This window comes from Borostomias antarcticus (assembly GCF_949987555.1).
Source record: "Borostomias antarcticus genome assembly, chromosome: 10".
In the NCBI taxonomy this organism is placed as follows: domain Eukaryota; kingdom Metazoa; phylum Chordata; class Actinopteri; order Stomiiformes; family Stomiidae; genus Borostomias; species Borostomias antarcticus.
In genome coordinates, this window is record NC_140243.1 from 11,197,968 (window position 1) to 11,211,464 (window position 13,497).

Genomic DNA, 13,497 nt, shown 5'->3' on the forward strand with positions numbered 1-13,497 from the left:
GTGGTCTAACGAGGGATGATGGGCAAAGCCATCTAGTCGAGTTCGTACGCATCAGTGGGCACAGCAGGGGCGGACAAACCCATGAAACATTTAGGTCCACGTTACACAAAAGCACTGGGCCGCCAGCACTGCGTTACAGCACTGCAATACACAAACACACACACACGTCGACATGGTGTTCTACCTGAACACAACCAACGCCGCACAAACACAGCACATCACGGGCTACATTCCGCTCAGTCATACGTGTAGCAGGCAGAGACAGCTGCGTTCTAGAGAGATCAGATAAGCGATGTGGGTTGTCTGTGCGGTTAGCTAGAGAGGAGGAAGCGGGACGGACGACGTCGGTGCTTTGTGCGCTGGTTCCTTCAAAAACACGTCCTCGCTAGCTAAAGTACACAATGTACAGAAAGAGAGCGTGTCCACTGCCTGCCCCGCTTGAGGACCAGGCTACCTCCCACAGCTCACACACCACGCACGCACGCACGCACGCACACACACACGCTGATAAGTACAGACTATCGATTCTAAGTGGAGAGAGAGAGACATGGACACCCGCGCTGGGGCAGAGGAGAGGAAAGTGGAGAGAGAGAGAGAGATGGAGGAGGAGAGGTAAACAGAGAGTGCTGTGAGTGTGAGTGGTGGAGGGGGGAGGGGTGGAAAGGAAACGGTTCGGGAGGTAGAGTTGGCATGGAGACTTTCGTTGCGAGAGAACAGACACACCGTGGGGGAAGGACCACAAGGCCCCTGCACTGAAAACTGGACATTCATTAGAGTTGCTACAGGTCTGCGTTACAACCTCCGCCCAATATATTTTCTGTCCTATCACTGGAAAGCAACTTATCTACAAGTTTGCCATGTCAACATCATCATACCCGGTGTAAACACAGTCCTTCCCTCCCCCCACACAGAGCTATGGCTCAGCAGCCGAGAGCTGCGTTTAGGGATGAGCTAGAAGAGCTAACCATCTCCAAACCACACAACATCACTCTGCAGCCACAGTCGACTTTAAATCTGCAAGATCGTAAACAGACAGGAGAGAGAGAGAGAGCGAGAGAGACTATGACAGTCTCCAGAGCTGAAAATTAACATCCGCCACCCGCCAATGGCGGGTAAAATTTCCATTTGGCGACAAAATTTCGGAGGCTATCCACCACGCTGGCGGGTAAATGTTTGTACCAATAGAGTCATGTAATAAATTATGTTCACTTAAATAGCTCCCCTGCTGCACCAAATAAAGTTTTCAGTCACATGACTGTTGCGGAGCCTCACGCAATAGAGAGACTGGTGACGCGAGGCTACTCGCGCACAGAAAATCGTTCCCATTTACCTCAGAGGACGTGCTACAGTCGACACCTACAGTAGATGTGTACCATCCTGTCTCTGGGCTTCCATAGCATACCAAGCCACTGTTTCTCAGAATGGATGTCTTTGATCGCTTGTCATGTAGCTTATAAGCTCTGAAGACGGTACTGGTTCCTCCTTGACTGACTTCACTGGTCATCCAGCTCAGGTTTAACTTTACATGATGACAGGCTGTGAATATCTTACAGTATATGTATTTGTTCATAAACACAAAGACCATGAGGTTAGGGCTTGGATCATTTATATCTCATATTTGTTTAGGGTTAGGTAGTTATGGATAATTCTACACCATGGAAGTGAATGGAAATTAATAATTTAATTTCTATGAATTGCCATGTTTCTAGGCATCGAATTAAACTGATTTACTTTGGCCTCTTCCTTAAGCATGTATTCAACATAATACTATTATCTGAATGAAAAGTACTGAAACAGATGTATAATGTGACAAAAAAGGCAATTTATTATTTTGGCGGGTAAAAAAATATACTTGGCCGGTGGATTTTTTCATCTACCAGTCCCCTTGGCAGGTGAGCCAAAAAATAAAATTTTCAGCCCTGACTGTCTCTCTCTCGCTCTACACACAGATCTCACATCCCTTCCAGCCTGTCTTACTCAGGCTATAGTTGGGGTGTGTGTGTAGGTGTGTGTGTGTGTGTGTGTGTGTGTGTGTGTATCTGCATGTGTGTGTGTGCGCGTGTGACGGAGAGGGAACATATTCTCTACAGCCTCCTCAGTCGCTGGTCAAGAACAATAGAGCCAATCCAGCTCTGTCCCCCAGTCAAACCACACAGCCAAAAGACCTGCCAGCCTTTAGCCATGGAACACACAGCCAAAGCACAGCATTCTGATCACAGACACGGGGACACTCACACACACTTTAATCTGAAGGTTTTCATCCTGACTTGTTTGCATGATAGGCGAGTTATCCCAGAGGCCTGTTTGATCCAGAGCTCAGGATGATTATCAAACATGCCTTCCTCATTACTTATTAAATACTGTCCTGGGCAAGGAGGAGAAGGCCGCGTCGCTCTGCTGGCTTCAGTCAAACTGAGGGGGTAATAAAACTGGGCCTGCAGCAAGTAAACAAACACTGTCTCCTTATAGAACCCTGGGAACAGAACACTTGCATACCGGCCTGACTTTTTCTAAAATAAAAACTTTCTTTGCTGCTTATTTCATGAGAGGCTTAGAGAGAGAGAGAGAGAGAGAGAGAGAGAGAGAGGGAGAAAGAGATAATTAGTTCAATGGAAGACGAAGATAAGGAAACATGCGGTGTCTCTGCTGGAGAAGCGCCATTGCAGTAGCATTCGCACCGCAAGCCAGCGGTACATTCCCCCACCCCCAAGGCAAACATGGATACACTCCAAACATTCAACAGTCCGGTGTGTGTGTGTGTGTGTGTTTTCTACTCCAAACACGGAAGTATAACTTTACTGACAGGCCCTTATCTGTAGCATGGCGGTGGTGAGGCCAGCTAAAATGCCGTCTTCCCACGGAGCTGTTGAGACCGCTACGACGCGCAGCCATCCAGTCGGATGTGCCAGCTCTAGGGATGTAACGATAACCCGTCTAACGTTAACCCGTATAATGATAAACCGTATAATGATAAACCGTGATTAAATTTGATTACATTTATCTTGATAAAATTATCATTAAAACCATGTTTTAAAGCCCCGCTTTTGAAAAACTCACTGCAAATACTGTCCAGCATCAACCAAACCTAGAGACAGTCTCTAAGACGCATTATTTTAATGTTAATGCAAATGCTAATCTTATTTGAGGTTTTCAATATAAATTTTCAGCACATTTTACAATACCGCGATAATACTGATAACCGTGATAATTTTGGTCACTATAATCATGATATGAAATTTCACACCGTTACATCTGTAGTTCACAGGACGTGATCTGACCTCATCCAACACCTAGACGTATCTCCATAGCCTGACCCTCGCCAGGAGGCTGGCAGAAAGCTGATGACACCGTTGTGTGATTGCACACGGGGTGAACAAGGAGGATACAGAGTTCTCTCTCTCTCTCATCTTGTTTCTCCATCACTTCTTATCTCAATGGACAAAGAGAGACACAAACAAAGGAAATACCGCTGTGCAGCAAAAAAAACAGTTCAGCAGAGGTAGAAGGGGATGAAAGGAGAGATGGGTGTGTGCATTGTGCGTATTAAACATAGGATAGGCGATTTTGGAGAAACCAGGAAGTGTCATGGGTGAGTCATGCAAGCAGCAGTACTCCTAAGTACGGAATGAATGCGCTTCTCTGTCATGTTGTAATAAATTAATCAGTCAGACGAGTCCAAATCAAAACGGTTCGTCCCGCTGCTTCTCTTCGGAAATCAGACTGGCCTCGCTCGCTCTATTCTACCATGAATCCCTCAAGTCATCAGTCATTAATCCCAGGCCCTTGACGCCTGGAGGGGCTCTCAGAGAGAGCTGGTCAGCATCGGTGACCTGTGTTTTAGGGTCAAAGCCGCACCACGGCAAAACCGCAACCCTGTTATTCCTGGGATTGTCTGATCCCGCGCCACGCTTTTGACATATGAATGATTTCACAGAAAACTGATGTGAGGCTTGTTTGTTATTTGTTTAAATCAATGAATCAAACAATTTACTAAACGAAAAGGCCAGTTATTAAAGGACTGAAACATTTCATTAGAACAAAATAGCCTGTTCAATGTGTGTAATGGTGGCCGCACAGTCAAATAATTTTCTAATTCCATTTTTCCCTGTAAATACGTAATGTAAATACACTATGTCCACGCATTAGATTTCCCGTGTCTGTTGGGTCAACAAATCAAATCAAATCTTATTTGTATAGCGCATATAGCCTATCAGCATATAGCCTACTTGGAATGACTTGCAGAAATAGTCTACCATAAAATGCAAAAAATCTGGGGCTTTGAATATCTAATATTATCTAATAATAGGCTATTTAAACAAATATACATCTGACAAACACACACATCTGCATCACCCTATAAACAATTCATACTAGTACTTAATATAAGTAAAACAGAATAATAATTAGTTGATTTTTTTGCCTCTGGCAAGGGAAGTCTATTTCCAGTGTCTGTTCTGATTCAAAACCCCAAAACGTGTTCTAAAGTAGAAGGAGAATTAAACTTTTTACGATGGGACAGGAAAATAGATCTAAAGGAAATTGTGATTATAATTTCATGAGCACAAACTTTATTGTGACTCAAACAGTCAAAATGTTGGAAGACAGAAATAGTGTAGTAGTTGTGGGGGTGAATTGTATCGCTGAAATAACCACCAAGGGAAAATGATGGGTTTGTTCTCATAACTTTAGAAATGTGTCTTAAAGTGCACAGATCATCAAAATATAGCATACATACTGCAGAAAATAGACATTCTCTCTATTCCTTCAAATATTCTCGACTCTTACAATAGGAAACAAAGTGACACATTGCGTTATACGAAGGTACATTGTGTTATTACAGTCAGTGTAGATTTTCAGCATGCGGTAGGCTACTGAATGCTGCAGGTTGAAGGAATTAGTAATTCCACAGAGGTAATCCTGCAGGTTGAAGGAATAAGTAATAAGTAATTCCACTGAAGTAATCCTGAAGGTTGAAGTCCGCTCCATCATACTGGCGCACCGTACTCAACAGGCACAGTAGTAACAGGGCCTCCTAGGCGGTGGCAAATGCCCAGCCTGAAACTGCATCCCTATAAACTCAAAGGCATTCGGCTATTACAATGGCATTAACACATATTTAAAGTAGCACTTACATGACTATCCAACGTTCATTTGATATGAACTCAACATTGGAATGGACGAATTAACGCATCCCTATAAACGATTAAAGGTATTAAAGGATTAACATGGTCATTTTCACTTTTTTTGAGTTTGAACGTGCTATTTGCACAATAGGACATAGAAGAAACACAATAAAAACATTAAATATATCCGTTTTGTCGTTTTTGAGAAACTGGAAGCGTAACATTTTCAGTCCAATTTGACTCGGGGTAAAAATACTCCGAATTCGTGACGTTTTTCCCATTCTTGACGTCACCCTAAAGTTTGAAAAACCCTCCTCCACTCCCCTACACCCGCCTCCAACAGAAACCTGTCTGCCTCCCGCACCTGCTGTCTTTGCGCCGTTTCACCATCTATCGAACACGGTAAGGCAGCTCTGAACCCTTTCTCATCTTGAGAACAATTGAATAGTTGCAGTCTCAATGATGACCACCTCTTATTTTAATATAATTTGTACATTTTATAGTCCTAATTGTATTGGTGGTTGTCATACAAATTGGGAAGTTTTTAACCATGATCGTGTCTGATTAGTAGCCAACCTAGCTAATGTTAGATAAACGAACCATAACGTTAGCTGTAATTGGCAACAGTTTTTAAAAAGCTGTCTGATCCAGCTAGCTATCTGTCTTTATCCAGCATGTTGATGTTAGCTAGCCTAATGTTTGGAATGTCAGCTAGCTGTGTTAATTATCCTAGCATGCTAACGTTAGCTCTCAATGCATTTGCTTTTGGTAACGTTAGCCGTCCTGTGCAATGGCAGAGACACAGCGCACCATGATACTGTACTCTTCCCTGGCATAAAATCTACTTGCACCAGGTGCAAACTGTGCTGTAAGGTTTCCGAAGCGATAGCCTACCATAACTGTTGTGAGCGTGCTTGTATATAGGCCAATACAATAGGCAAAGTTACGAAGTCAAAGTTGGATATAAGTCAGTTTGTCTCCACAAGAATCTCCCGATTATCTCTCGCTCAAACTTAATTCGATATAATTTAAATTTACTGATAAATAGCCTATTGTTGTAATTTATGCTGTTTTGCATATGCAAAATATCGATGCTATTACTAATCGCTTTTATAATTTGTCCCCTTTTCTTGTAACCAGATCATAGCTACATTTCCAATACTGGGACTCGGGAGGTCCAGGTCCCGCGCTTCAGGGCTCGAGGTGTGCAGGTCCTGGAGGGCAGGTTGCAGCCAATGTCACCTAATGATATTATAAATATGTTACAACACCGCCCTGTTTTATGAGAAAGTAGTCTATGTCTTAATTTAATGTCATGTTGTATGCGCAACAATTACCTCGGAAAATAAAGACGTAGTCCTACAGTACCCGTGCGGGTTTTTGTCATTTATTTATTCTCACATTGAGATCTTAACTTGATCAAACACCTGTGTACTGAATCGTTTGTCCTAAGGTCTTGTATTGCAGCGTTGTGATGCGCATATAGAGGCTATTGTGCAAAAATTATGACTACATTTCAGGGTGGGTGGAGGTGAAGATATTAAGTCAAGTTATTATGTTCCTTTCATAATTTACAACTCCAAATAATTGTAATTCTGCAAAACATTCTGAAAGTTGTGTAAACCTTATCATCACTGTGGCATCTGCTCCACATAATGTTGATCATCCCAGCACCTCGATCCGACCCAACTTCAGGAAGCATTGCGCATTTTGGGATTAAACAGCTCCAGTAGATATATTATATTATAACCAGAGGGCATTACAATAACATTCAAAACGAGATCTATTGACTGCATGACCTGTTAGTCTCCAGACTCCGGAGTAGGCTATACCCCTTGACCGCTGCGCTCACGGAGTCGTGGTGCACGGCCCGCTATCTCTCCAAACGCATGCAGTCTCCCACATAATTCGGGGTAGGATAAGTAGGCTACATGTAGGCTACATCCTCTCCCCCTTTCTGTAAAGCGCACATTGTGTTGCCTTTGTATATGAAACAAGCTATAATGATTGAATTGATCTGACTAATAATCAGTTATTGCGGTGGTATTCCACTCAATTCCTTTATATCACCACAACTGACAGATGTTCCCAGAACAGTAACGTTTCAGTGTTCAACTGGCTTTGTTGGACACCTACTAAGATAAATAACGTTAGACTGGTGAACAATGCGGATTTTATGTCGGTTTCACAGCGCAAATGATCTGTCTTCTGGTAAGACCCACAGTTGCAATTATTTGACTAACTAGGTCTATACTGTTCGTAGCTGGCTGAAAGCTAGTCTAATAGCCCAAGCCTCCAAGCTTGCGTGGCCGGCTGCAGGGTGCTTTTCCTCTGTCGCGGGGGAGACGTGTCGTCGTTATACTTTTATCGTACTTTTCCCAAATTGGCCTAATGCAAATTCGAGGATACGGCCTGTTAGGTAGCGTGTATCTTTATAATGTTTGGGGGTTAATATAATATTAAGGACTTTGTAAATGCCCCTGGTTAGCAGCTAGAAAAATGGCTATTGATCTGGCTGTTGCGCGATCTAGCTCTTGTGTTGTTTAGCTCGGAGCGGTGGTAGCTATGGTAACGGGGCACACGCCTGTCAATCATAATGATTCCAGTTGGTCATTTGCTCAGAGAACTGTCAATCAGTTGTAATGAATCACGCCCAGTTTTGAGTGAGTGAACTTTTTGAGTGGCAGATTCAGACCTCTAAAAACATGTTTTAAAAGAATTTGTATGGATGAATTCTGAAATAGTTAAACACATGTGTTTTGTTGTTGCCTAAAGATACCTGGAAAGTGTTATATTGAACCACCATGTTAATCCTTTAACACTCCTGTGGCATTTGCCTATATTTAAAGTAGAATTTACAGGACAATATGACCGATTATAAGTTATCCATTGTATCAAACGTGCCAAGCAATCAATTTGAGTTCAGTCAATAGCCTGGCGTGGCTTCGGAGGGAGACGGTCACCCATCATTCCTCCTGTGACGTATCCCAGCCCATCATTCCTCCTGTGACCTATCCCAGCCCCCACTCGGCTAGAACTCAAGGGCCATGCAGCTCTCTCTTTCTTGCTCCCAGTCATCCCAGTATCGGTCACTGGCCACCACTGCTGCCTGTGTGCTGGTCTGAAACACAATCAGCTGCTAGCAGCTGCCTTCCCTGGCTCCTTCTAGGAGGGTCCACTCATGGCTGGAGGAAGACTCTCCTCACCTAACATACTGTAGATTACTGAAATATTTTACGATGTGGAGACACACACACAAACAAGATTCATTTCACTGTGGGCTCCTCAACCATGCCTCTACTTTGCCACACCTCCTCTCCTTAAACTGTGGTTTAAGTGCGTGTGTGTGTGTGTGTGTGTGTGTACACACTCACAGTTGCCTATGAGGAAGTGCGAGAGGCCCCTGTTCAAGAACTTTAACACAGTAAAAATGTGTGCACATGTTGGCCATGCGCTCTTTGCTCTCTAGAAAGCACGTGTCACGCAGTATGGAATCTACACAGTGATGCGCCACCACGGGGGCAAGTCAAAAGACAGCAAAATCAAGCTTTCTGAGTTCTGAACGTTAGAATAGAAAGTGTATTACCTCCGCCCCAGCGACAGAGCAGTGTGCACACGCCTGTCTGTCTGTCAGCAGGATTACACACAACTACCAGACCGATTTTCACAAAACTCGGTGGAGGGGTGTAGCATGGCGACCTTAGAATCCATAAAATTTTTGGAGCGGATAGGAATCACAGAGCGGGTCCACGCACCGCCCAAACACGACTGGCCATTCACCTCCATTCATTTTTTGGACCAGGATTACACAAAAACTACCAGACCGCTTTTCATGAAACTCGGTGGAGGGGTGTAGCATGAGCCAATTTAGAACATATTCAATTTTGGCACAGAGCCAAGAAATGCATTCAGGGGTGGAGGTCTGTGCTCTCTGAACACCATTTCTAGTTTGCCATGTGTCACAAGTACAGGTACATTGGAATTCTTGTAATCGCTTGTCCTTACAGTATCTTATCAGTGCTAATCAGTTCCTTATTCCAGTCCTAGGTACTCAGCTAGACATTTAAAGGTTTCCACACTGGCAATTTACCATCTGTAGTCTATCGGTATCATCCTCATCTACTTATCCCATCTGATCATGGATGACTTTGTGTCCCCATGATATAGGCAATGCAATTAAACAACATTCAAGTATACAGTTGTCCAGAGTCAGTTGTTGTTCTCTATTGTATAGGCAGAGGTCATTTGTTACAAAGGGCAAGGTGTTCAATTGTTCAAGTGTTGTCAGGTGTTGGGTCAAGTGATCGAGTGTACAGTACTCCAGCTGTCAGTTGTTGTCTATTTGTGTCCGTTTGTGTAGTACCTGTGTATTTCCATTTGATGAGGTACTGTAGCTTAGGTAACCACTGATGACATTGATTGAAAGGAAGGTATTATATCCCTCACATACCTACACATGCTGTAGGTCAAGGTATTGCGACAGAGCCGACCGACCGTGAAGAGGCTTGCTCAAGAGCAGTCTCGGAGAGTCAACATGATATAGGGGAGGGGAGGGTGGAAAACGCTGTATAGACCAGCTCAACCTACAGCCTGGCTAAGAAAAGAAACGGGTTGGGTGAGAAGGGCTCTATGCTGGTGTTGTCGTACTGGCTCTGTGTCCCTGTGGGATCAGCGTTTAAACATCTCAACACAGGTTAGGCCAAACAGTGAGTAGTACCAATGATTCAGTTACATACTAGATTACTTTACTACACCAACGAACCAGATGAACAACAACTGTGTTGATTGTTTGGATGTGCACTGCTGTCTTTTAACTGTGTTGGTTTTAAATTAACTTTGGTATTCCTTTTCAGCCCCTCCCCCTTTCCCTCAAGAGGCTTTTGCCCCTTGCCAGGCCGCTATTGTAAATAAGAATTTGTTCTTAATGGCTTGCCTGATTAAATAAAGGTTAAATAAAATGTTTATTTTAAATTGTTTTAAAAAAAAAATACAGCCTTACTTCAATAAACACCCATGGGTACATAGATACACTGGAAGCCTCGTCAGTGGAGCCTAGTAATATACTTTCAACAAATGTTCTCTCACACACACAAACAAACACACACACACACACACACACACACACTCCCCCCCCACACACACACACACACACTCCCCTGTACTGACGTGCATAGCCCACGCTTATGTATCCAGACTGAGAACCCTGTTGTGGACTCTAACCAGTGGAAAATAGCCCACAGTCCCATGCTGCTAGAGCCCCCTGGGCAGAGCTGTGCAGCGTGACGACCGGGCCTCGTTACTAGTTACTGAGTGACCAACGCAGGGTGGAGGGGTTTCTCTCGCTACCCGACCAGAGAGTCCAGGCTGGCGTTTCAGGACGGCACTAACGACATGACAAAAACCTACGAGACGTGATAAAGATGACAAAACGTTATAAAAAATCCAAAGCAGGCAAAACAATGGGGGCTGTGTTTCCCAGGTCCTCCTCATCCACTCATCTCCTTGCTCCCCGACGTGGGGGGGGGGGTAACTGGAGATGACTGGATGTTCAAATGCACAGACTGTCAACAAGACAGAGCAGATTATAGAGGCCCTCGCATGCTGACTCGGGGCGTCATGTCAATGTGACTGTGAAGTGTTACCAGGGCGATATGGAGCGGGGCGCCTCTCCGGTTGCCAGGTTGCGACCAGAATCCCCACTAGAGAGCCTCTGTCTACCCCGGACATAAATCCCTCGCTGCCTTGGAAGCCCTTGAAAGCAGGGAGGACAGGACGGTGATTACGTTCCCCAAAAGCGCTCTCTTCCTCTTCCCTCTTTGAGGTGTGAGAGTTGGCACAAGGGGGCCAGGAGCTGATAGCTGCATGCTAAGGGGTTTAGAGTTAGTAATTAAGCGTGTGTGTGTGTGTGTGTGTGTGTGTGTGTGTGTGTGTGTGTGCGCGCGCAGTGCAGTGCAGTAATTAGGTTGGTAGTGGGAAGTAAAATCAGGCGCTCAATATTCTGACGTGCAAGAGTCTAAACCACCATGCATTGCTTTCTTTCATAGCTTTAAGCAAAATTTAGAAAGTAAATTGAAAATATGCATTACAATATAATTACATCACAAAAGCATTGCTCAAGGAGAACCAGTGAGCCATAATGCCTGACTAAGTCCCAGGCCTCAGTGTTGGGCCTGGCCTTCAGGGAGCCGACTCCTGCACAGCAGTTTCTCCTGGGTATAACCATGTTACAGCTCGGCTGCCATTACTGCCGTCTTTGTGTTTTTCTCCCTCTCTCTCTCTCTCTCAAGCAGGGAGGCCAGCCGCAGAACGCCTGTCTCGCAGTCGTGCAAACACTTAACCCTTTCATTACCCACATCGGCTTGGCCCGGCCACTCACAGTCACGGTGCAGGCTACTCTCCTAGTGGGGTGGAACAGAGCTGTGATAAAGATCACAATAACGGGAACATAGCCGGTAGCCTCGCTGTCAGGCAGAAGACTTAATTTGTGTTTCCTGTCAGACCATATGTAATGTTCCGGTTAACAGGTCTGCCATTTTCCACAAGTCTCAAGACGCTCTAGAAAGCATGAGTGTGAGAGGAGATAGAGAGATAGATGGAGAGAGAGAGAGATAGATGGAGAGAGAGAGAGATAGATGGAGAGAGAAAGAGAGAGAGAGAGAGAGAGAGAGAGAGAGAGAGAGAGAGAGATAGATAGATAGATAGATAGATAGATAGATAGATAACTCTATTGATCCCCAGGGGGAAATTGTTGTGTTACAGACGCAAGTAGCTGAATGGGGTAGAAAACAATAACCTTACATAAGGTCTACTATTGTCAGAAGATCAAATCATGTTGGGCATTAGAGTTCCAACAGAACAGGTTTCTACAAAAACATGTCAAGGGTCAATGTGAAAATTAGCTTGAGTGTTGTGCCTCAGGCTCTAGGTTATGGATACAAGAGAAATAAAAGAGAAATACAAGTAAGACAACATTTGGATGACACCTGGGTACAAAACAAAGTACATTCAAATACCAATGCAAATATATCCTCCTTTAACCAATAACCCAAATTAGGCTACTTAATGGTCTAAAAAAGTACCAAACTGCAGTGCACACAGACTCAAGGCACGAGTGGCCAAATATACTGTAGATGCTGTTAGAAACTCAGGTAACAACAAACTAACCGAAATTTCTCAATTCAATCTAGAATTTACAAATTGAGTTCATGCATTAGTTCAATTTATGTTTCACAGGAATAAAGGCTGCTAGTGAATCTGGCCCGGATCATCAACTGGAGGAATAATGTTATGTACACAGTAAGCCTGGGTCTATACCCTATAGGCTTTAGCCTAGGACTATATGCTGCACCCTCAAGTCAACAAGACAACCATTAATCAATAATCAGCTCAGTGTGAGAGTTCAAAGGAGGTTTGATCATTGAGATGGATAAGTGAGTGATTTGTGCATTTGTCACAGCATAGGTCAAGTCTGTCACTGAAAACATGACGTTGCTGATGCAAATAGACAACATTTCGATTAGAAGGACCAGGACGTTACAAATAGTTCCTGACCATTGGCCGAAGTGACCAGTAGGTTGCTGTCGTTTTAAAGAGAGTCCAAGTGGGCAGCTTATGATGCTTATCCCATCTGGAGAAAGTTGGCATGTTAGCTGGGCCTGTAATCACCTTGTCACTAGCCCAAGGTGTTGTTACCTGCGTCAGTGCCTCCTAATTAATGAACCACCTATTAACTCGATGTCACCATGCAGGGGCACTTCACCCAGGAGAGGAGGTGCTGCTGGCATTTCATGAGGATAACCAGCCACAGCATGACAGATTGTGGCAATGGAGCCCAGCCAGTGCAATAATAGGTTTCGGTAAATCTTATATTGGGTGGAAACACTCATGTCTATCTATGTTAATACGTGAGTCAAGATGGACTGTCCTGCCTGGCCAGCTAGACAGCAAATATCTGACACTCAGCTATCAACCTCCTCTATCAAGCCTCCAAACTCATCAGAAGACACAAATCCTGCCTCCAGACAGAGGACTTGAAACCCATCCCTCCGCAATGCTAGTCAGTTCAGTTAGCAACTTAGCTGGCTGGCTAGCTTCGTCCTGAAATTGATGCTGGCGCGGTAGTGTCAAAACAACAGCATCATGGTGCGACAAGATAACATCCATAATTTAATGTATTTAGTAACAATGGCTTCCAATGTTACTGGACCAAAATTAATCGTATCCGTTCTGTGCAAATGTAACAATATCAACGATGAACGTGAAGATGTTGGGCTTACCAGCACAGGAGAGCTACAATGAGGCACACCAACAAAACGCGCAACCTCTTCATTATCTTCCCGCGGGGACCAACATCCTCGCTTTTTTGAGGATTTTT

At 44.2% G+C, this 13,497-nt stretch overlaps 1 protein-coding gene across 3 annotated transcripts in view; it reads right to left on the minus strand.

Annotated features, from left to right (window-relative positions):
* Window positions 1–13,452, minus strand: part of suco (SUN domain containing ossification factor) — a gene marked incomplete at its 5' end in the record, with an annotated part of 55,629 nt that extends 42,177 nt beyond the window's left edge. For all 3 annotated transcript variants that reach the window (XM_084444732.1, XM_084444731.1, XM_084444730.1), the window contains one exon: window positions 13,400–13,452. In XM_084444732.1, coding sequence (XP_084300858.1) covers window positions 13,400–13,452 — 53 coding nt within the window. The remainder of the gene's footprint in view (window positions 1–13,399) is intronic.
* Between the last annotated feature and the right edge of the window lie 45 nt (window positions 13,453–13,497).